The sequence below is a fragment of the Ruditapes philippinarum genome, unplaced genomic scaffold, assembly GCF_026571515.1.
Source record: "Ruditapes philippinarum isolate M1 unplaced genomic scaffold, ASM2657151v2 ctg41_1_1_1_1, whole genome shotgun sequence".
NCBI classification, from domain to species: domain Eukaryota; kingdom Metazoa; phylum Mollusca; class Bivalvia; order Venerida; family Veneridae; genus Ruditapes; species Ruditapes philippinarum.
The window spans coordinates 276,362-301,091 of record NW_026853004.1 but is presented as its reverse complement, the minus strand read 5'-3'; the positions used below and the strand labels follow the sequence as shown (position 1 = coordinate 301,091).

At 29.6% G+C, this 24,730-nt stretch overlaps 1 protein-coding gene across 1 annotated transcript in view; it reads right to left on the bottom strand.

Moving 5' to 3' along the window:
• The window catches only part of LOC132731059 (serine palmitoyltransferase 2-like), a 44,665-nt gene that overhangs the window by 8,895 nt on the left and 11,040 nt on the right, over nt 1-24,730 (bottom strand). Inside the window, exons 2-10 of the mRNA XM_060717172.1 lie at nt 20,379-20,555; nt 16,395-16,549; nt 15,255-15,400; nt 11,498-11,622; nt 10,292-10,385; nt 4,330-4,435; nt 3,723-3,759; nt 3,394-3,456; nt 2,198-2,324 (exon numbers count right to left, since the gene is read on the bottom strand). Of these exons, the coding sequence (XP_060573155.1) occupies nt 2,198-2,324; nt 3,394-3,456; nt 3,723-3,759; nt 4,330-4,435; nt 10,292-10,385; nt 11,498-11,622; nt 15,255-15,400; nt 16,395-16,549; nt 20,379-20,555 (1,030 nt within the window). The remainder of the gene's footprint in view (nt 1-2,197; nt 2,325-3,393; nt 3,457-3,722; nt 3,760-4,329; nt 4,436-10,291; nt 10,386-11,497; nt 11,623-15,254; nt 15,401-16,394; nt 16,550-20,378; nt 20,556-24,730) is intronic.

Genomic DNA, 24,730 nt, shown 5'->3' with positions numbered 1-24,730 from the left:
GTTATGTCAATGGGGCCTTGGTTTCCTGAGATTAAGAATTTGGTACTGGGAAAGTATAACTCACTAGTGCCATTTGTCCACTTCTATTCTAAATGTTATATGTGAAAAGTTAGCATGTCATTGTGAAGACAGACAGGTAAATAATGTTACAAAATTCATATATTCTTTAATCACTACCCCATCAGTAAATTACTGAAATTACTGTTCTGATGACCTTTAATCCTAACTTTTGATAGTGAATAAATATAATAAATTTCTGTGTCAAATTTATTTTCTATATAAGTAATTTCTCATCTAACAATATTGCAAATTTCAATAATTTAGCCAAAAGGAAATGTAATTATGCAAAATCATTTCGGAAAGGTCAAAAGATTTACAGGAATTCCTCAAAACTCCTTTGGCATTGAAAATAAAATTTTATATAAAATATGGCAGTGAAAGAGTTAAATTGTAGAAACACATTTAATGTTAATAAAATAACATAATATTATTTAAAACATAAAAGTTCCATATGAGAGAAGTGTTCATAACAGTAACATAAGAAAAAGTATCAAAGTAAATCAAAACAAGTTTCATCAAAGCAAGTTATAAATTAGATAGGGAAAAAAACTACACGGTTAAATTGTACGATACATAGAAATAAAACTGATAAAGACTGAGAGAGTTTGTACGGCAAGTAAGTATAACAAGTAAATAATCAATAGTTTAATTAAGTCCAACTTACTTGTTATATAGAATATTAACAATGAATGGGAAATAATTTTAAAAAATAATAACAATTAATATTTCCCTAGTGTTTTAGAATTGATTTGATAAGTACAACTAGAATTGAGATGCTAAAACATTACTGTGTTACTGGAAGAAACAATCATGTTTTATTTCAATTTTATTTATTAAAGGAACTCCACTGAGGTCAATAGCTTCAAATCATAATAAGAGGTTTATACACAGCAGGAGAGGGCCGGAAGGTGATAATCAGCCCGCAAAATGAATAATGGACCCGAGGGCTTTAGCCCGAGGGCCATTATTCATTCAGGGCCGATTATCACCTTCCGGCCCTACTCTGACGTGTATTAATGTCTTTAATACACTTGGTAGATCTAATAGTAGCATTTTTAAAAAAGAAAAAAGAAACAACAACAAATAGAAATCTACTTTGAAGTTCTTTGGTTGAAATTCTTGTGTTCTGTACGGAGATGTTTACTGTTTGTGTGTTCAAAGAAGCAAGTTTTATTTTCATTTTTTTTTCGGATTGAATTTGTCGTATTATTTCTTCAAATTTCAACAGTAACAAAAATGTGTTTGTACTAAATACGATGTGCTGTCAACCTACTTTCACTTTTACAGTTAACTGTTTCATGACGTAAAATATGACGTCATTGTTTCAGTTTGTGCACATGCACATGTTCTGCGGGATGATAACTAGTTCTCGGCCCCGGGCCGCAAACTCATAATAGGTCACGTGACACTCATAATCAGTTGAAATCATAGGCAATTTTGTTACTATATATAGTAACAAGTGTATTAATTATTTTTAATCTTTCATTAATCAATTGCTACAGTTAACTGCTACATTTAAAATTGAAAACTATGCAACAGATAATATTAAAGTTTACTTGGTATTAAATTGGTAATCGATTTTTATGCGACATTTGGGCCAATTCATATTTTGGGGTTAATTTGCTTAATAAAATAATAATAGATAATATAATATAATAATATAATAGAGTGAGCAAATGATCTGAAATTTTGTACACAATTTATTGTTCCAGGCGTCCTTCCAGTTATACAAAAATCCTAAAAAATATTTTCCATTTTGTTCATGTCAAAAAACCTCAGTTGAGTCCCTTTAATTTTTGAATATAAAACATTTCAGTATTTATAAATGAAGGCTATCTTTTTAACCCTTACCCAGCTGGAACTGAAGCAATTACTGGTAACCTTGGCCACCAGTATAGAGCCAGGCCAGCCTGAACATCCATGCAGTCTGACCAGGCTCAACACTGTGGGCTGACTAACATTTCAATTTTCATCTTGATATCCCCAAATTGATAATGGTGTCTGCCAGTTCCAAAAACAGAATCAGGACAAGTCCATTTAAGAAATACAGTAGGTTAAGTACTACTATTGACTTTCATGTTGACACAAAACTTTGGTAATTACAAACTCTCTCTTAATGTCTAGCAAAGATCCTTACCTTCGTTGGTGCCGTCAAGGCCCATAATAATTCTCATTGATGTAATAATTTGTTGAGCTACCGGAGGTGGAATTGTCGGACTGTAAATTGCTGCATGCGAGTTGCACCGGAGATGATTGATAAGTTTCTGTCATATAATAAACAATGGTTACAAATCCATATAATAAACAATGGTTAAAAATTCATATAATAATCAATGGTTAAAAATTAATATAATAAACAATGGTTAAAAATTCAGTGATTGCTTATTTTGTCCAGGTATTAGTTACTTTTTAATATACATTTATATAATTTATAATCTAAGTCATATTTCATTTGTGCCTTATGATGTCAATGAAATCACAGTCTGCAAATTTTAAAGGGTAAACAGATCTATCTTATGAAATATGTTTACAAAATTTATTAATAATAAAATTATATTGGTTCCATAATCTTATGGTCTATTATCACTTGAGTTGGAATATAGACTGTCTTAGTTATTTGACACACCAATATTGTACGTAAATAGAGTGGAATGTTCTGCAACAAAATATTATGCTACTATTTTAAGAAGGGTTTTAACCGTTTAGCAATGATTTCTTGCATGCCCCAGTAAGGCAATATACTACTTTATTTCTTTCATAAATGCATTTTGGAAGTATTCTTTTATAAAAATTCAAACAGTAATATTTGCAGCAGATATATAGTCTTCTACACTTTAAAAGGGTATATTGCCAAATTTAACTTCTGTAAACAGTAGAATTATGATTTATTATGATAAAAACTATACCAAAGTCCCTATATCTGTACATTGTGGCCCATGCATAAAATTGTTGCTATTCCAACTAAGCAGCCGATTATTTATAAAGGAACGTAAATTCTGTGTTCCAAATTTATTTTATGTATATTATTGTAAGGGAGACAATTTGTGATAAAGCTCTCTCCAACTATGACAATAAGAAATATGAAAATAACATAATTTTACAGTTTTTTAAATTTTTACGTTTATTCTACAAGTTAAAGCTTAACAACAAACATCATCTGACGGAAGTATTCTGAAGTTATATTATTTTTTTTATTCTGTAAAAAAATTAAATTGTGACAAAAAAGTAATTTACATTATTTTATTCAGTGTAATTGCTATCAGTTTTGAGAAAAAAAAGTTTATTCATAGCATATAAACTTTAAACATAATCTTAAAATAATTATAACTATACTGCTCTGAATCGAAGTGTAAACTTTTTGAGACTGTACTTCTTTAAAGGAACTCCACTAAGGTCCAAAAGACTAAAAACATAAAATTTATATTTCTTACATACGATCAATAGGGGCATTTAAAACAGAAAGTTATGCAAAAGATAATTAAGAAATAAATTAAAATCCTATTCTTGTCCTACTTTGAGTTACGCTTTTCAATTTCAGTCATTTGTCACAATTGGAAGAAACATTCTGGAAAAACGGAGCGAGAGTATTATCTGAAATTTTACACACAAGTTTATTTATCTAGACCTTCATCAAATGGAACATTAATCTCAAAAAATATTACTTCCAGTCCCATCACGTCAAAAAACCTCAGTGGAGTCCTTTAATAAAACTTAATATAAAAATGTTTAATTATTTTTAAAATAACATTTTAAAAAGAAAAAAATTGGGTTCCTTTATTTTTAGTTCCGCCAAAACTCCCAACCAAAATTTTGTGAATTTTCCCCATTAATTTTATTTTTTTGGATCAAATGCCAAAATAACAACAACCCCCACGCCCCTCGCCCCATCCCCCAACACGGGAGCCCGTCTAAAAAATATATGTTTTGTATTTTTTTTTAATCTTAACACACCCCCGGTAACACAATTAAACCCTTCCATACTGAAAACAAAAAAAAAAATAACATTTGAATATCTAAATGGTATTCATTTTTAAATTTTCTTTCTTTTTCATAAAAAATTAAGTTATCAAATAAAACAAAATATTTCAAGTGAACAAAGAATTAATTTAAATTGAAAATTTGAAAATACAATCTAAGTAAATTACTAAATAAAGCAAAACAAAATTGAACAATCTTTGGTGAAATCAAGATGAAAAATACATCAATGTATGTACTTTATGTGACAGTATTAGAATGGTATTCTTCTTTTAACAACTTTTATCATATTACCTGTAAACTCCTTCAACAACGATGAGAATTTTCTTCCAGGGTCGATGATTTCTTGGTTGTCCGTGCACAACTGCAGCCCGTAACTTCTTTTCTAAATCTACCATATCTACAAATACAAATATGCTTCTGCTATAGAAACCTTAGATAACTGGAACATTAAAAGAGGGGGATATCCCCCATGCCAATTTTTAAAAACCCCCCCCCCCCCCCCCCCCCGGGGGAAAATTTTTCCCCCGGGTTTTTTTTTTTTTTTTGCTAAAGCGATAAAAGAAACAAGTAAAACTTTAAATTTTTTACTCGGGGTTTTTTTTTAAAAGATTTTTTAATTTTTAATAATAAAATTTTGTTCCAAAAAAAACCCCCGGGGGGGTTTTTTAACCCCCCCCCCCCGGTTTTTTTTTTGAAAAATTTTGAAATATTTTCAAAGAAAAATTTCCTGGAAAAACTAAAATTTTGTTTTTGGGTTTTTTCAAAAAATTTTTAATTTTTTTCAAACAATGAAAATCAAAAACCCCCCCCCCGGGGAAAAAAATTTGGGGGCCCCCCCCTTTTATTTAAATTTTTAAAAACCCCTTAAACAAAATTTAAAGAATAAAAATTTATCTAGCCTTACAAAAAAGTTTTTTTAAGTTTTTTTTATCTATGGAAAATAATGACCCCCGGGGGGGCCTTTTGACCCCCGGGATTTGAAAAACTTGGGAAAAAACCCTTTTAAAAGAGTTTTTGAAATATCTTAGCTTTAAGCCGGGTTTTTTAAAAAAAAGGTTTTTAATTTTTTTTTGCTAAGGGGAAAATTTTTTATGGGGGGGGGCAATTTTTCCCCCCTTTTTTTTAAAACAAAATTGGTTTTACATTTTTTAGAAATTTATAAATTCTAAAAAATTTATTTTTTCTTTAAAAAAAATTTTTTAATTTTTAATATGCTTAAAGGAAAATCTACCCCCCCCGGGGGGTTTTACCCCCCCCTTTTTTTTAAAAAATTTTGGAGATATTTTAAAAATTTTTCAAAAAATTTTTTTTTTTTCTACTTCTCTTTTTTCTTAAAAAAAATTTTTAAAGTTTTTTTTCTATAGCATTAGGGAAATAATCCCCCCCCCAATTTTTCCCCAGGTTTTGAACAAACTTGGTAAAAACAAGAAATTTTTCATTTCCAAAAAAAACAAGCCTAGCCATGGTTCTTTTTTTAAAAAAAATTTAAAATTTTTCAAGCATTTTGGGGTCAAACCCCCCGGGGGGGAAATTTTTCCCCCCTTTTATTTGAAAAAAAAGGTCCCCAAAATTTTTTTAAAACTTAAACCCGACTTTGGTTCTTAAAAAAAGGGTTTTAAAAATATAATGTAAAAAATAACAAAATTTCCCCGGGGCCCCCAATTTTGGGGCCCCCCGGGGTTTTTTTTGAACAAAGGAGGGGAACAAGAAGTTTTCTTGCCCAAAAATTTTTAATTTGCCAGGGTTTTTAAAAGGAATTAAAGATTTTTTTTTTCGTTCCAGGGAAAAAAGTTTTTAAAGAAAAATTTTTAACAATTTTAAAAAGGGAAAACCAAAAACAAACCGTGAAGTTTTGGTAAATTTCATTTTAGGAAATCTTTTTAAAAAAATAGGAAAAGGGGGGAAAAACAAAAAAACGCCCGACAAAACGGTTTGAAAAGGGGCAACCCCTCAAAATTTACAACAAAATGATGCTACAGGCAAACTCTTTACCAAGTTTTCAGTTATAAATTAACTAAAATCAGTATTAAATTAGAGGGTTGGAGATTTATATTTGTCAATCTAAATCCAAATAAAATTTTTAATTCAGTACCTATTTCTCATTTTTTCAATGTGAAAAATCAATCATAAAATTAAAACTGTTTGGTATTTGGTCTATCAGCATCAGTGATGCTACATATTTTTTCTTTCTCATTTCAATCATTTTTCTCAGAATAGGTATTTCAGAACACTCCTTATGATTATAATTGAAAAAAACAAAAGAGAGAATTATTCATAGAATTTCAATGACAACAAGCACCTGCAGCCAAATGTGTGCCTGTTAATTGAGAAAATAATTATATGTTCCCAGGAGACAATATGAATATTACAAATATAATAGGAACTGAAATTAGGTGACAATATATATATTTTGTTATAAAAATAAGTGTACCAGTACCAAAATCTGTTTTTAAAAAAACATCAAACACTGACTTTGTCCTTAAAACGTGAATAGCCTTTGCAACCAATATAGAACATGGTAAACAAGATCAACAAGGAAAGGTGGTGTTCAATAAACGCAACACCCACACAACTCAGCAACAAGGACCAACGGCCAAGAGTGCAGGAGCAACAAAAACAGGACAGGGCACAAGGCAGAGCCAGGCCTGGGTCTGCACATCTGTGCAATATGACCAGGCTCTGGTGGTAACAAGCCTGCATTTCCATGCAATCATTTATGACTCGTTACTCAAGGTAACGGATTTGTTTTTGTAATTATGATACAGAAATTTCTGATAAACAAGTGATGAACGACAGGAAGTCATACAAAATCACTAATACAAACCAGGGTGAGGGTATTTGTTTACAAAGTATATCAAATTTTAAGGTCATAAACTTCGGCTGAATAAGGACAAATGAGAGATAAACCTTTTGTATCAAAATATCATAATCAAACGACATTGATTTTATCATCACTGGTGTCAGATATTTGGGTCAGACGTCTTAATATATATCAAACATTTAACTGTGTATTAGTAATTTCAAACATTTACCTGTGTATTAGAAATATCTAAACTGTTTAAACTGATCTTGAATGATTACCCTGCACAACGATGGTACGACAGGTCACTAACATTTTGTTTAATATCTTCTTGCCCTCGATAAATTACTTTCGTTCAACTAAAATTCAATCCACTTAGTAATAAGTCATTAAGTTGATTGTATCATAGCAGAAGTCTTACCTCATGTTCATTGTAAACAAAAACGTTTTGCATTTTGTTTTGTTGAAAGCAGATGTGCAGATATTACTTATTACATTTTAGAATGAAAAAAATGCATTTGCCCTTCCCCACCCACCACAACTTCACATTGCCCGTCCCTAAATTTTAAACCCTCATTAATTACAACATAGTCTTTAATTAATTATCTTCACATACTGTATAAGAACAATTTCTTGTCCTCATATACCAAAAATGTTGCTTATTAAGCCTTATTTATTCATACAATCATGGTTGGCAAGGACATTGTTTATTGATGTATAAATAATTGATAACAAAGTTTCTGACTAAATCAAAGACTGAAAATAAATTCGGAGCACAGGATAGAGCAAACTATGGACTAATCAATTTTCAAACAACACTTTAGGCAGCAGTGTTTAAGATAAGGCTTCAATCAGTATTAAACAATGAATAATAAATCAATCGAGAACACATTAATAATAAATAAATCGAGAACGTATAAATAATAAATAAATCAAGAACGTATTAAAGGGATTATCAAGGTACGCAGCTAATTAATCATTTTAATTATGGTCGACTGATATTATCATTGAAAGTGCAATAGTACGTAAATTGAATATTCCCTAAAAAATAGTTAATATTTATATTCCTTATTCTGATGTTAGGGAATTTTTTTTTTACATTTATGCGATGTAATAGATATTTTGACTTTAAAGTGGTCAACAGAATTGATTAACAAAATAATACTCTTATACTAGTCTATTGCAAACAACAATACAACATTTATACTCAGAAACAATACAAAATAATATGGGCTTGTTTTTTCGCTTGTTCTAAACACTGACATCTTAATATGATTTTATGTTTTTTAATTGTTTTTCATTTCATGACTGATTAACTGTACAAATCTAATAGTGGTTTTTGCAATGGCATACCAAATAAGGGCAAGTGTTGTTAATACGGAATAACTGTTGATGTTTTTTTTTTAAAAGCCTATCCTATACTTGAAGATTTCTTGGAATTTTATATGTTGTACAACAATGTAGCAGAAAAAACATTTTGCTTGAGGGTCTTTTTCTTTCTTTCTTTCTTTCTTTCTTTCTTTCTTTCTTTCTTTCTTTCTTTCTTTCTTAAAAATCTTTCTTTCTTAAAAATATTTTTTTCTTTCTCAAAAGTCTTTCTTTCTTTCTTAAGAATCTTTCTTTCTTAAAAATATTTCTTTCTTTCTTTCTTAAAAGTCTTTCTTTCTTAAAAATCTTTCTTAAAAATCTTTCTTCATACTAATGAAGTCTTTCTTTCTTAGAAATATTTCTTTTATAAAAATCTTTCTCTCTTTCTTTCTTTCTCTCTTTAAAATCTTTCTTTCATAAAAATTCTTTGTTTGTTTGTTTGTTTGTTTGTTTGTTTCTTTCTTAAAAGTCTTTCTTTCTTTCTTAAAAATCTTTCTTTCTTTCTTAAAAATCTTTCTTTCTTTCTCTCTTAAAAAACTTTCTTTCTTTCTTTCTTAAAAGTCCTTCTTTCCTTTCTTCTTTCTTTCTTAAAAATATTTTTTTCTTTCTTTCGTTCTTTCTTCTTTCTTTCTTTCTTTCGTTCTTTCTTTCTTGCTTTCTTTCTAAAATTGAATAAATTCCTAGTTTGTACTTTATTGATATGATGAATTATTTCTATTTTCTTATGGTTTTACTGCAGGAAATGAAAGTTTGGGAATCATGCAAGATTATCCAATAATGTGACAGTGAACAAGAAAATTTTCCCTTTTTCTCTACAAAATATTCTTGTTTTCTGTACAGTGAAATTGTTTTACACCCCATAATTGTCACTGTAACAGACACAATTTCAGGAGAAAAAAACACATCCCTATGCACACAATTATCAACAAATTGGGGGAAAAATAAATTTTGTATTGGGAAGTGACTATGATTTATTTGTTGTGAATTATACGGTTCAAACCACGGAATAGAAAGGATGACAAAATAACACAATTTCAATGTAACTTTCCTAGCTGAGAAGAAATCCTATCATCATTTCAATCTCTAATTTAAAATCAGAAAATTACTTAGTTTTGTTCAGAAATGAATATATGATTTTTTTCCCAGAGCCGATTCATTTGAAATGCAAATTATAATTCACACTGAATATCAAAACTTTCCTGTTATAGTTATACAGATAGATTTACATCGAATAACTTCCTTGTGCTTTATACTGAGTGAACAAAATGTTTATTTGAAAGATATGCCTTTTAATTTTTGACTAATGGGGTATTTTCTAAATGGTTTGTTCTTCTATTAAAGTTGTCACCAAAATCCCAGTTGAGTTACTTACTCCACAAGATTCTAAATAATTTAACTTTTTTAAAGGACCATATGGCTACAGAAACTTCTCCATTCTAGGTGTAATAATGTTTCCATTAGGGCAATGCAAGGTGTAAACTTTCAGCAATTATATGGGACCTATGATTTTTCAGTCTCATTTAGAAGACTCATTACGGTAGTAATTTTACTTGGGGTAGCAGGGTAAGTTAAAAGAAATTAATATTTCCTTAATACTGTATGTCTGTATTAGATGCCACCATCTCATGTAGACAACAAGCAATGATTTATTTTATATAAATTTCAACAAAAAACAAAATAAAACGGACATGCATCATTTGCTATCTTAAAAACATAAATTTTTTCTAAAGAAGCTAAACTGTTGAAAGCTAAGAAAAGCCTTTGTTTTTATTGAACTGATTATATATAAACTTTAAATATCTCATGAATATTAATTCAAAAGCAAAATTTATCATTTATTAAGGCCATCTGTCAACAAAGACAACAATTCCAATCTTACAAGACTTGTTTTTTTACATAAGGATTTCACAGAATATGCCTCATGCTAGTTTAAGATTCAAACTACTTTGTCTTATTAACCCTCATAGCGCACAAAATTTCAATTTTTGATTAAAGATTTCAGTTCCATGAAAAATGTTTCAATTAAGCATACAGAAGAAAATTTTTTTTTTAAACTCAGATTTAATTAATTCAGTCTGTTCTTACCGTTATGTTTGTATGTACGTATTGTTGCACCGGTTAATCTGCTTCCAAGGACGAGAGACGCATGATTTAACTCGTCACTGAATATCAAGCTTCCCTGTAACAGAGATCAATCATTTATATCATATACTGAAAATATACTCATTAATGATCATATTATACAGTGTCAAAGATGTTAGTTTATTATAAACTTAATTATACATGAAATATTGAGAAATATTGATGAAATAAAATGCATATTTTCATTTTCGGTATTTTCACAGTTATTTTTCACTGCAGTGATGCAAATTTTCCATATTCTCACTGGTGTCTTGCCAGACTATTTTCTTCCAAATTCAGCCAATACATAAAATTACAAGGCAAGGGAATTCTTTCAAATCTTCAGGTTAAAACAGAAAAAGTATAAAATAAACATAAAATTCAAGTTTTTTCTAAAAAAATCAGTATTCATTTTCATCTTGTGGTATGAAAATTATCATATTTCACTGCCACTCGAGAAATATTTATTTTCATACCACTTAATGAAAATAAATCCTGCATTTATAGAAGAAAAAAAACTTGACTATCCTCTATTTATTTCATCAGCAATTGTTCCGCAAACTAATAAAAGAAGAAAATCACATAAATCTGCCTAGACATCAAATAAATGTGATCATAATACACATTTTGAAATGTTTATGATTTTTTTTTATATCATAAATCAGTTTTAATTACACCACAGTTATCAGTGTTCAAACAAATAACTTCACAATAAGGAGAGTTGTGGAATGACAAAATTTATAATAGTTAAGACTTTTATAAAAGAAAGTGGGCAGTTATCATAAACTTAATTTATTACATGATTAAATAATAAGATTTTTCAAAATTGACCTCATTTTTTCATTCAAGATTACAAGATCAAAAAAAAAATCTGCAAATTTTTGTGAAGTAGTGATGCTTTTTCCAGAGGGGGTTTTTGGGCAGTTTATTAGTTTTACAGAGGGGTCAGGAGTCACATTTTTATATGACTTTCATTAGTTTTGTGCTTGATTTTACTTAACTTATGTACATTGAGACCCCACAACCCCCCTGTATATGTGAATGTTGGCTCGATATTATACTTTTAATATTGTTAGCATATTCTTTGTATCCAGCACTTAAATGTTAATAAATCATTAGTCTCCCCTTTTTGCCTTTGTCTTTTTTTCTTTTTTTTTGAAGTGAACTTACTTTGGATACAAGACATGGCATGTTCATGGAATTTGTAGCAAAGCCCATGGGAACTGTCATGGCAGCCTCAACACCTAAATACTGTGCTACAAGTTCATCCAGCTCTTTATGTATATCTAGGTAACCTAAAACAAACAAAACAAAACAAAAAGATTATCTAGCTATTAACCTAAAACTATAATGAAAATATTAAAAATAAAAGACTAGAAATAAGAGGATTTTCTCCTGTGACACTGTGACACTCTCAAATTGTTCATGTAGTATAGGGACTTACTAGGCAATGATCTGGGAGGTTTTTCATGCATTGTTTCACAGAACCCATCCCTTATACCATACCTGGTCCCTAGCTAAACATTATATGACCATCCCCTTATTATTATATTTCACCTGGCACATGGATTAAAATTATATGACCATCACATAAGTGAGCCATTAAGACACCTTGAGCCAATTCTTTCTTTTTGACTTACAATGTACATGTATCTAGAAAATTGATAAAAAAATTCATGAGAGTAAGTATATGAGTGAAACACTATCTTAACAACCTATCCCTTAGGTCATCAACCTTTATTTTACCCCATGGTCTTAGTCAGTTACATCTAAAGCTGTCTGAACTTAAATTCTGTACTTGACAGCATGCCTCCAGTGCAATGCTAATTTTCATTAAAATTTTGAAAATGTATTTAAAAGTAGAATATTGTAATGTGAACAAAAAGTAATTTACACATTGCAAATGGCACTTATAATCAACATAAAGCATCAAAAAAAGTCAAAATATGCAGAAAATGCCCCGTAGTACATTAGAAGTGCAGTAAAAATTTGGTGATTAATTCTGTACAATCAGTCATTAATTGCACAAAACATGTAAATTATTAATTTAATCTTGAATCATTTACTTTTATTAAAATCTTAGTACATTTTTCTCAATTTTGATTTTCTTGATATATTTTAGTTCATCTTGAGGCATGCAGCTTTTAGTATAAACCTATCTATACAAGCTTTTAGGTGAGAAATGTTGTACATATATTCAAGGACACAGTTTTTGACTAATCTGTACTGGTCAATGTTTACAAAGAAATAATCATCCTCAGGATAGTAACTTTGTTAACATTTGGTTTTCATTATCTAATCTTAGTATCCTGCAGAAAGTTAAAGTCAACCTGAAATTTTATCATTTTTTTGAATTCTAGGTAAATGATATCTTTTTCGAAGAAAAGAAAATGACTTTCAGAAATGTTTATATATTTATAAAATGCTTCACATAAAATTATGATTATTATCTTTTTTTTCCAACAATAAACACAATAACCTTAAGACCTTATTTAGTTTACAAAGTGAATGTCAATCTTCGGCCTTAATATTAGTATAATCTATTTCTATTATGTCTATTTGGAAGGGATAATAACCCTAAATTGACATTAAAGAATGCCTTACCATGGACAAATCTATTAAATAAACAGTGGGTCATGTCAGGTTTTGATATAAATTAAATCATTATAAAGTACTGAAGGCAAGCAATTTCAAATAATTATGTTTTTTTGTTAATATATTGAAAATATAAATATTAATATCATTTTAATACTAAAGGGTTTTTCCTGTATCGGGGACATCATTTCGTAACAACAGGCTATTCCCGAAGCTAACAAAATACAAAATGTCTGTTTAAAACACATGAATAACTGTCTTTGTGGTATTTCTTGCTAAAAAAAAGATGCCACAAACATATCATTAGAGTACTATTCATTATATATAAAGTTGTATCATTATCAAATTTCAAAATGAAGCACATCTTTTCCTATTTGAAATCTCAAATATAAAGCAGAAGATTGAATTTCACCACATTTGATCATGTGCTTTTTTTTATTATAAATTCCTATGCTCTAATATTCATGATATGAGCCGCGTCACGACGAAAACAATATAGAGCGTTTGCCACCAGCATGGATCCAGACCAGCCTGCGCATCCATGCAGTCTGATCAGGATCCATGCTGTTTGCAAACCAACTCTATTACAAGCAGCGAATAGAATGGATCCTGATTAGATTGCGCGGATGCGTAGGCTGGTCTGGATGCATGCTGGTTGCAAACGCACTATGTTGGTTTTGTCGTGACGCGGCTCATATTAAAAAAGGAATACTGCATTATTTAACTGACATTTAACATCAAATACATCACATAGCAGATTCCCAACTTTAGGGGCTCAGAAAAACAAAATGCCTATTTTTACCCAAAACTGGTGCTTAAACATTCATAAAGACTATCAGAAAAAATTAAAATTAAGCCATTTCATTTTCTTAAATTTTCTTAATTCAATGATTCAAGAAATTCTCAATTTGGCAGACCCAGCCCCCTAAAAGGTGAGAAAAAAAAACAACACTAATTACTGATATTAGGTTAAAATTAGAACAGGGTTACAATAAAATTCATATAGACAATACTAAATAATCTAAAATTATTTAACAGTATTTAAACAATGAAACTAAAGTGTTTCTATTTATTTGGAGATGCACTTTTCATTTCATTTAACTTCCTTACATGTAGGTTTATATTTTCCATTACTCAAATTTTATTATTATCATCAGTATTTTATTAGACTAAACAGGTTTGAAAACAATAACTCTTACAATTTCCTGTAAACAATGAACCATACATAAGTTTCTCCTAATTTTCAGTTTCATCATTTCACTTAACTTCCTCATGTCAATTTACATTTCCTTTTTTTTTAATAACTTAGTTTTGCTTTTGTTGATAGCTTTTCTGACAATTCATAAAGGAAAAATTATTACACCACAATGTCACCCTTTTTATAAAGTGGCCTAAAAATTATGTTAAAAGAAGGGCGGGATTTTTTTTGGGCCCAAGATGATTTTTGATGTTACTTATTAAATCATATTTACAGTGCTTAACCAGGTAAATTCAGATAAAAGATAGATTAAAAAGCATTTCTTTATGGGTGGCCCATATAAAAAAATCCCACTGAATTGTACATAAATATTTTGTTACTTAATAATTTACTTAAAGTATATAATTTATTCAAATCATTTTATGATTATTCAGGCTTATTCATACTTCCCGCCCCAAGGCTTAAATATCGACCCTTAACGTAAACATTACTGACTAATGAAACAAGATGTCAATACTACTTTACTCATTCACAACGTGAAAATGACATTACTATCAAAGTGTAAAATTTACCCTAGTTAAACCTTGCATCATAGTAAATACCTAGAGATAAAATATTTCAAGGTCTAACAGTACCCATCCTTTGTTTACCGAAGCATAAAATGTGTGTCTATTTTTAAACTGACTTGCACAATCAGGTTTTTGGTTACTATTTTTACGTTTTGTTATTTCACATCTAAAGGCATAAATATTTTTTAATACATAAATTAAGAAGTCAAAAGTTTAAAATCTGTGATGCATGAAAATCTAGGGCTTTTAACTCAAGGAGTTGTGTCCCTTTAGTAAATCAGATTATGAAATGGAACAGAGGCTGTGTGGTAATGGTTAAGGTGTGGGCCTCTAAAATACAAGGATCGTATGTCAAGAGCATTCTTTAGCCAAGATCATGTTCTTCATATGATATCATTAACAATAAGTTAAAGGGAGCAGTCTCAAAAGTGATTTGTTATTAGGTGAAAGTACCATTACCAGTTTCCCTCAAAGAATTAATAAGTTTATAATCCTATAGTACAAGAATTATTTGTTTGTCAGTGTACTGTAAGTTTCAAACTTTTAATCATCAAAAGAATCATACCATGTTCTTGTCTGCTACCACAAGCAACAATGCCGTATTTATTTGTTGTGGCTTCCACTGCATCTTTACATGGTCCCTGATTTTCTGCAAATCCCAGGTAATTATATGACCCGAAGTTCATCACATGATGTATCTTGTCTGTTACTCTGAAAATATAAAACATTTTCTAATAGAATGTTAAATGAAGAAAACAGTATCTTTCCACATATTTCAGATAGACTATTAACCCTTTGCATTCTAGCATCCAGATGGCACAAGGTATATGCTACCAGACTAGAGCCAGGCCAGCCTGTACATTCATGCAGTCAGGAAAGACTCCAAACCACCGGATGCTCAACTTTGTTTAATTAATAATGAAATCCTTGAAATAAACAGTTCTAAAGTTACAACAGGAAAATTCCAGTCATCATAAGATCTCCGGGGAAAAAAACAGTTTTAAAATCAGCAGCCATTATTCAGTGAGTCAAAAGGTATAAAAAAAATGTAATGAATGGTTTAATGTACATGCATATATTGGCATAAACAAGCTTTTAATGCCGGAACATGCATACAAACTTGGTTTGGCCTTGACTTGAACAAATTTTGTCTGTAAACAAATGGTTGACATAAAAGTGCAGGTAAATATCTCCTTTTACATAACTGATTTAGACACACTCCATACATTGGATACCAAAAAAATCATAAAATTTCTATAAATATCTTTAACGTCTTAAAAGATATTCAGGTGCTCATTTTCTTTATGATGCTTTAGACAACTACAAAGGAAGATTAATACAGTGTATGTCTATTAAGTTAATGGATTAAAATCAACAGTGGTTCTCATATGATACCTAATTTGCATTTTACAAGAAATTACGCATCAAAATTTGAACTACCTAATTTATTAAATTCATTTGAAATACGATCAGACAGGAAATTAACTTTCTAAATCATATATAAAACCATATATACGTCATTACATTGTTTCTGATAAAATTTTTGCTACTAACTTACGAAATCTACTTAATGTTCATCAAATTGTCAATGTCTTCTTACATCCAATAACTGTATGCAGACAACGGAAGCCAAATAAAAAGAGATATTGTAATTACGTCTGCTGTAAAAGTCAGACAAAACGTCCTAATATCGAGACAGACTTACTCAAAGTTCCAGCCATTATCAGTAGTTTTTCGATCCATAACATCCATGTAAGCACCGGCTACGCTGCATATTGGCCGGTTCCAGCAGTCACGAATTCGGCGGTAAAGGTTTCGCGTGTAAAAGCTCTCCCAACTCTGGTACAGAGGTACAAAGCCCTGAAAATGTACAATAACAATTATCAATACACTGCATTCCTTTCATTTCATTTTTTTTTATGAAATATTTTAACACCATGATTGGTAATGGGCAAAAATATGTTGCAAATTTTGCAACTGGAAATCTTAAATTACAACCATGTATACAATTTAAAAAGTTATGATAATGAGGTATTCTCTGCAATGTATTTCTCAAGAAAAGGCAAAGGAAAAAACGCCAATATATAAAGGCACAGTCACACAAACAAATGTGTTTATTAACCTTGATAATGCAACATTTTAAAGGAGGTATTATGGAAATATATCATAAAAAAATAAAATTATTCAATTAAAAAAAATTGAATTGATTTTTAATTGCCAACTGTTGCCATCTTATTGTATCTAGATACTGTAATAAGATATTAAATATGCTGACTTTTTTGTTTTCCATTGGTTGAATTGTACTAATTAATTAGTTGATACGTTTGTGCTAATTTTAGTATCAATCATTGTTTTCAATATAAACTGACATGTGCATGTCTACATAATACAGGACAAAACTGTGTAATTGTTTTTTGACATATTTTGACTGTAATTTCATACCCATAGATCATTCATGAACAAAATTGTGAACCCCTCCTGATATATAGGTCTCAACAGTGTATATAAAAAAATATAATTATCAAAAAAATATATCTTAAATCGGCAAAAATTCTTAAGTCAGGATATAGAAATAGGTTTAATTGTACCAAACTGTTCTTAAATCCAAACTTTGATTATACAGTCTAGATAAATAGCAACGAACAACATTTGAGCCACGTCATGACAAAACCAACATAGTGGGTTTGCGACCAGCATGGATCCAGACCAGCCTGCGCATCCGCGCAGTCTGATCAGGATCCATGCTGTTCGCTTTCAGTTTCTCTACTTGTTATAGGGTTTGTAAGCCAACAGCATGGATCCTGATCAGACTGCGCAGGCTGGTCTGGATCCATGCTGGTTGCAAACCCATTATGTTGGTTTTGTCATGACACGGCTCATTTATTGACAATTTTCACATGTAATATGAGCAGAGTAAATGCAGTATAAATATATTGTGCAATAAATGTAATTATTTTACCAAAACATTATTCTAATTTGAAACCTTGAAATTCAAATATTTATAACCCAAGTTTAAAAAATTCCTTAATACACAATTTACATTCATTTTTCTTTGCTGCGCAACTAAGTGTGACTACACTTTAAAAACTAAAGGTCAAGGCTATGTGAATAAATAAATTTCAAATATTTTCAATGTCCAAAAGAAATATATTTATTATAAATGTTACATAATTTTCACAGCAAGTGGCCGAAATCTGGCCCTGACAACAGAGGTTTGAAATAAAGACTAAAGTACAGCGATTTTGCTTCTTTTTTTATATATTTAATTTATTTTATTTATTTAAAGGTGTTTTCCACTCTTCAAGTAGACAAGTTTATATTGCCAACTGATTAACAAGATTTTACATTTTCTAGAAATGAATTATATGGACTTATAAATAAATCCGACAAAAGTTCTTCCTGGATAAAAACATAAATAATTTACAAGCCTTAAAAGGCTGAACAAAATAAAGTTAACAAAAAATTCTGATCATATTACAAGTAATATTGTTGTTAATGTTGCCAAAGAGAAAGAAAAATATTTGATCATAAACTTCAACAACCCTTAAATAATTTCAATTGAACAACTGATAAAATGGTTGTTAAATAAACTTTTTTTGTCTTTTTTTTTTTTTCGTCACTCGATGATTTTCACCACAGGCGGCCATAGTTCTGTTGACAAGATAACTACAGCAAAAAATAAATACTACAATCACCTGCGATCAAACAGATTTCATCATACTTTTTGCTCTTTCACATTTTTTTCACATTCACTTTTTTATTAAGTTTCCTTATAATTTTTTTTTTTTTTTTTAAGCCTTCAATGTTTCTGGCAAGTTGTGAATCTTACATTTATGATAAAAATGGAAAAAATGTGTTTAAATCTAAAGTGATTTTTTTTTCTACAATTCATAAAAAGGTATTTTTTTAAAACTTGTAAAATCTTAAATATAAACTATCAAATGTTCAGAGTTAAAATTCTAAAATTCTGCTATGTCATTTTTTTACCTACAATTCTATTTGATCTTAATGACCATTTGATTTACTGTCTCTGTCTATAATGTTATTTTTTGATATATTTTTGTTTTTTGTTTTTTTTTTTAATTAAGTGCATATAGACTTAAATGGGAACCATATTGGTGTTAATTTACAGATTCTATGACCAATCAGTGTTGTGTACGGAATAATGAATTTATATAAGTTTTTTCTGAGGGTCCATCCCCATTTTGAAGCACAGAAAATTACATTTATCCATTAAAGTGTCACCTGATTCCCTTTTAAAGATTTTTTAACAGCCAAAATACAAAGTCATTTACAAAAAACATTAAACCGAACTGAATGTTTCCTCATTATTAAAAACAATGGAGATAGATAATGTTCAAACAAGTTTATAGAAATTTAAATACTGATTTGTGAGACTATTTATGGCTGAATTTTTTATATTTTATTTCCGCCTGAAAAGTAGTCCTATTGGTACGAAAAAATAAACTACTGTAGTGTACCGATATCGGAGCTTATAAGACCTTTTATAATGACAAACAGCATTCCTCAGATTACAATTTACAACGGAAGGCCTTTTAATGATCCAAAACCAAACATTTCAAGCTCTCTCAATGTTTACACTGCATATCTCGGGAATCTACCTCTAAACCAGCCTGACACTTTCATACAATCAAAGGCCCTTCAATGAAGTCCCGCTTTTTTTCTTGCGTAAGTTCAATAAATTCACGCTTTTTTTTCTTCCTTTACAAGGACAGTAAATAAGATAATCACAGTAAATAATTGTACAGCATATAAATACAAAATGCTATAAATCTCTCTACCCCGATGAATTTAAAGCCCATCATGCATTGTAAATATTTACACGTTTCCATAGTGATATGTGACCTTGATCGATATATCTCCACTTTATAGAGGTTACTTGATCCAATTTTGATTCAGGTTCACAATAATTATATGGTAACCACATTTCAGCCACATATATTAACCAATACTGTTGCAAACCCTGCAACAAACTAGTTCAACGGACTCTTTATTGAACCATGTTTTATATCTTTGTGAAATGAATGATTTATTAGTTTGCAAAAGTAATTTCAGGTCATAGCCACAGGTTACATGGAGACTTCCGTCATAATCTTTACATTGTTTAGTTATAGGAGAAATGGGTCTGCGTATATTTCATCAATGTCCTTCACAAAAGCTGACAGGGATACATGTTATATTACATGTCATACTAAACATAAATATAAATACTTTATAAAGGGGCATAACTTTGTCAAACATGAAATACAGAGTAATGTACCCTAAGACCTTCTAAAGGGGGGAATTGCTTTACAGAGGGCCTCCCTGCAGCGTGTACACTGTATTAATCATGAGCATTTTTAGAAAAACATTGAATTTCTGTCTTTTTTTTGGAGGGGGCGAACGTCACACAAAAACTGTATAGGTCATGTGGCGACTTTACACTTTTACTGGTGTAGGAAGACCTTGGGTCCCCTTCTGTGCATTATTTCAGGCATAAAAAAGAGCAATACTCAAATATGTATATTATCAATAATTCACTTCAAAAGAAGATATTATATGTATAAACTCTAACCTGTGGTACATGTTATATGAGAACAAACCACTGATATCGAATAAATAATCTACTACTGGTTTAGCTAATATATAAAATTTAAATGGGAAACATATATGTAGAAATTATTCTTACTGGAAGTTTTGGTTCTGTGCAGGATTTTTGTCTCTCTAGACCTATATTTCGGAAGAAATCTCTGATGTGACCGACTAACACAAGAAGACCGTAGCCAAGGTACGTCCATATAGCTGCATATAATGGGGTCTCCTCAAACGATTCCCACCACGTTCTTTTCCAGTCATTTGTTGATGGCTGAAAATAGAATAATATTGAATCCTTCATCATAAATTATAACAATACACAAATTAATACATTTCATATAAATTACTGGTGCTTGCAGCCCTTTTTTTCTCAAACCAATCATTGAATGACGGAAAAATTAGCTGGCCTGACACTTGCAATAGCATTAATTTTATAAATTAAAACCCCTTACAGCTCCAAAGTTTAATTTTTTTCAAATCAATTTTAGTTAAAAAAAGTATATGAATTTCATACCAAAGTCTTCATTATGAAGTATTGTAATCTAAATGCTAAACAATAAAAAACTGAAACAATATTTTCTATCTCCTGTTCCAAAATTTATAATATTGAAACAAATGTTCAATTAACCCAAAAAAATGCTCTCAATAAATGACAAAAAACATCATTAATTAGAAAGAAAATTAATGATTTTTTTCTATTAAGAAATACAGAAGATGATAAAATTGTCATTTGACTAGCTGAGTCATGGTCATAATTAGTTTGTTTACTTATTCATGGAAGAAAATGACAAAGCCACAAAAATTAACTTTCTCACTATGATTGTTTTATACATGTATGAACAACATTGTGGCGTATTACAATCACGGATTTGCTGTTGATTAATCTAACACAACATTCCAATTAAATAACATACAAACATAATTGGTATCCTGTTTTTATTTATTGTATTGCGTTGCATCATCATGAAAGTGTATTTACAATGTATTGATTTGGAATATAAACAAAATAAAAATATCATGACTGCCAGCACCAGTACATGATTTAAACACTGTTAAATCCTATGGCCAACAAAATTAATTTCATGAAATAAATAAATAAAATATTAAAAGCTTTTTCTACAAGTCAGTGACATGTAATTTATATAAATTTAGATCAAACACAGTTTTTGTAAGTTTGTTTGTGTTTCTTTATTTTATAATCTACAGTTATTATCAGTAGCCAAAATAAGGAATGTTCCCCATTTCTTGTAATACATGCCAAGAACAATATCAGACAAATTTGCTGCCAGAAATGGAACTATAATAAATCATTTCCGACTGGCTCTTTTCTTATTACCAAAAATAAAGTGAAAATATTGTGGAATTATAACAATCTTTCCAGAGACTTCAAAACATAATATAGGGCCGCAGCACGTACTCTCTCGCTTTAACATATCAATAAAATGGGGTATGTACTATTATAAAGTAATCTGTCCTTTATCATATTAAGTATCGTACTGATCTGTCAATGTTAAACGTTTAAGAAATACAACATTAATCTCCTTTTAAGACCTGACTATCTTTTACGTGGTTAAAGTATGTTACACGACTGTAGTCTAAAATTACCTTCGAAAAGGAAATAAAGTGTAAAAGTACAACAAAATAGATATATAGGATAATACTAGATAATATTAGTATCAAGATTATAATTATAAAGTAGAGCGATATTCATGAAATACAGCCGCACCTAACCAAAAGATAGGCAACCAGCAGGACACTGGAATAAAAAAGGGGCGAAAAAAGTACAGGGAAAAACCAGGACAGGGAAAATAATAATTGCAATTAACAAACTTATTAAGACAACTATAAAGGAGTTAATGAGTTAATTATTCAAGGATATGTCACCTAATTCACAGACAGTACAATTTAGCAATTTGAAACACCTTAGGTTTCATTATATTATCATACAAATACAATAAAATGGAATTTCAAACACTTCATGTAACTTTATACTAATTGAAATTGTTGTCCTCATTGATGAACTACGATAAAAAAAAAAGGTAGTCAAAAAATTTATTGCTATCACTTAAAACTAGAAAATTGTCCAACTTTTACGTTTTACCACAAATATTTGACAATATAAAAGTTGGTTAACCATCAAATACAACTACTGTATTGCATTATAGAATAAAGTACATAACTTTGTTTACATTAAATAGTGCAGTAACACTTTGCGTAACAAAAAAACTGTATCAAATTTTACCCTCAAGTGAAAACCATCTATGAAAGAAATATATGTTGTATGATGCATAGATATGATCTTTATTTTCTCCTGTTGCATCTTAAATTTAGTTGAAGATGTGAATTAAGAAATATTTCTGTTAAAGACATTGCATTTTTCATGTTTGCAATACAAAATGTAACTATGTATTTGTTATATTGTAATATTTTTGCATTTTCTCAATCTGTCTGTGTTTTTCTACTTATTTTGCTACCTACATTGCTGAGGTCAATGATCACAAATCACTTGCTTGATTAAAACAGTGAGTCTTTTTTACAACAGGCATTGACATATATTTATTTATTAAGCGCTTTCAATGCTTTTACATATCCTCAGACAGTAGCCTATAATATGATATCGCATAAAAATTTAACATAATTTAAATTCTGCAATTCCCAAAACCTACTTTTTATATGAGATCCACACAAGGAATCAAACTTCTTTTATATATGTAAAGGGAAGAAAAAGCTAAAAACAACAGCCACATCAACACAAAAAGATATACCAGTATCAAACCTTAAACTACGTGTACATATTTCACTATCTACATTGCCGGGATCACTTGCTTGATTTTTAGCGAGTTCTTTGACAACCGCTAGGCAATGACATATATAAATATATATAATTATATATATAAAAGGGGGAGAAAAGAGATAAAAAAAAACCAACATCAACATAAAAAGACAAATCGGTATTAAACCTTGAAACTAAAACTGTGTTGCTGAGGGGTAATGTGATATTTGATAGTGGAAATGGGTTTTGAGTAATTTGAGCCTGTCACAAACTTCATGGGTCTGTGCTATTCTATACCAGTATTGTAATGTTTGTTAATGGAAGGAAATTGAGCATAAACAAGGACAACAAATTCACCTTTACAAATATAATATCATCCTCATAAAACCGTTATGGATGATTTTAAGGACTTTGAAAATAAGTTAAAATGAAGTTTTATGGGGGTTTTTTTTGGTTTTTTTTATTATGTTTGTGTAATTAATGTTGATAAATGGTATGTACTAAAGATAGGCCTGTAAAAAAATAGATCAAAGAAAAGTGAAATAAAATTGTCATTTCTACACGCACAACATGATTGTATAAAACATATTGTGCAAGTTTCAGGTAAAACAACATAACTAGTGAGCAAAAATTGTTGAATGCTTATAAAACATTTTGCTTATAAAACATTTTTCTATTAAAAAAGAAAACTGCAACATTTAGTCTAAGGTCTGTCAATAATGTCAAATTTTTTTGTCACTATCATTTTCAAAGTAAAATGAAAAGTGAGAGGAAAAACTAAAAAAGCACCATTTTATTTTAGATAATAGTATAAGACTAAAGTGAACAAAATACAAAAATTTTAATATATTGTAAAACTACAATACTTTTTCTGTAATTTCAAAATACTTATTAATCACCCTAAGATTATTGGTAACCAATTAATATCAAGGTTCAATATCCAGTTCATCAAATTATGTTTTAACTTGTATCAATAAAAGAAAACAACTTAATATTTCCACTAACCAATTGTTTTATCTTAGGTTACAGTCTAGACATGTTGCCAGAAATAATATATTGACCGTTCACTTCCACGATATAATAATCGTTTAAGGTCAAAATATGGCACAAGAAAGATTTTCCATAGAAGTACTTAAAACACATAACTCTTGTTGCCACTATTTTAAGAAGCAATGACAAATTATTTCGTAACATTTGTTTAAATTGCATTTTTTCCCTGCCAAGCCTGTATTAGTTGAAAAATACCTAAGACTTTAATTACATTAAAGTCCGTGTAAATACAGTTTTATTAACAAATAAGATAATGTTGTATTTCTAACTATTAAAAGTTTAAAAGTTAAGAATACTGTAAGAATAAATCAATAAATCAAAAGGCAAACAAAAGCTTTTTGTACAACAAAATTAAACAGTCATTTAATAGAACACTTAGGCTGACCAGTTCAAACCATATTTCTGATTCCGTCAATAAAGTATGCTAAATATAGACATTAAACAGCTGTTAAATACAGACCAATAATCATGTAAGATTTTTTACCTGATTTTTTTTATCAATCTGTTAACCGAAAATACTGAAATCAACTTCTGAGATTTTAATCTTTCTTTTACTTTTAAAACTCTTTTTAATGAATATAAAATTATTTCTGAAAAAAAAAATATAATCCTCCAGGGTTTTT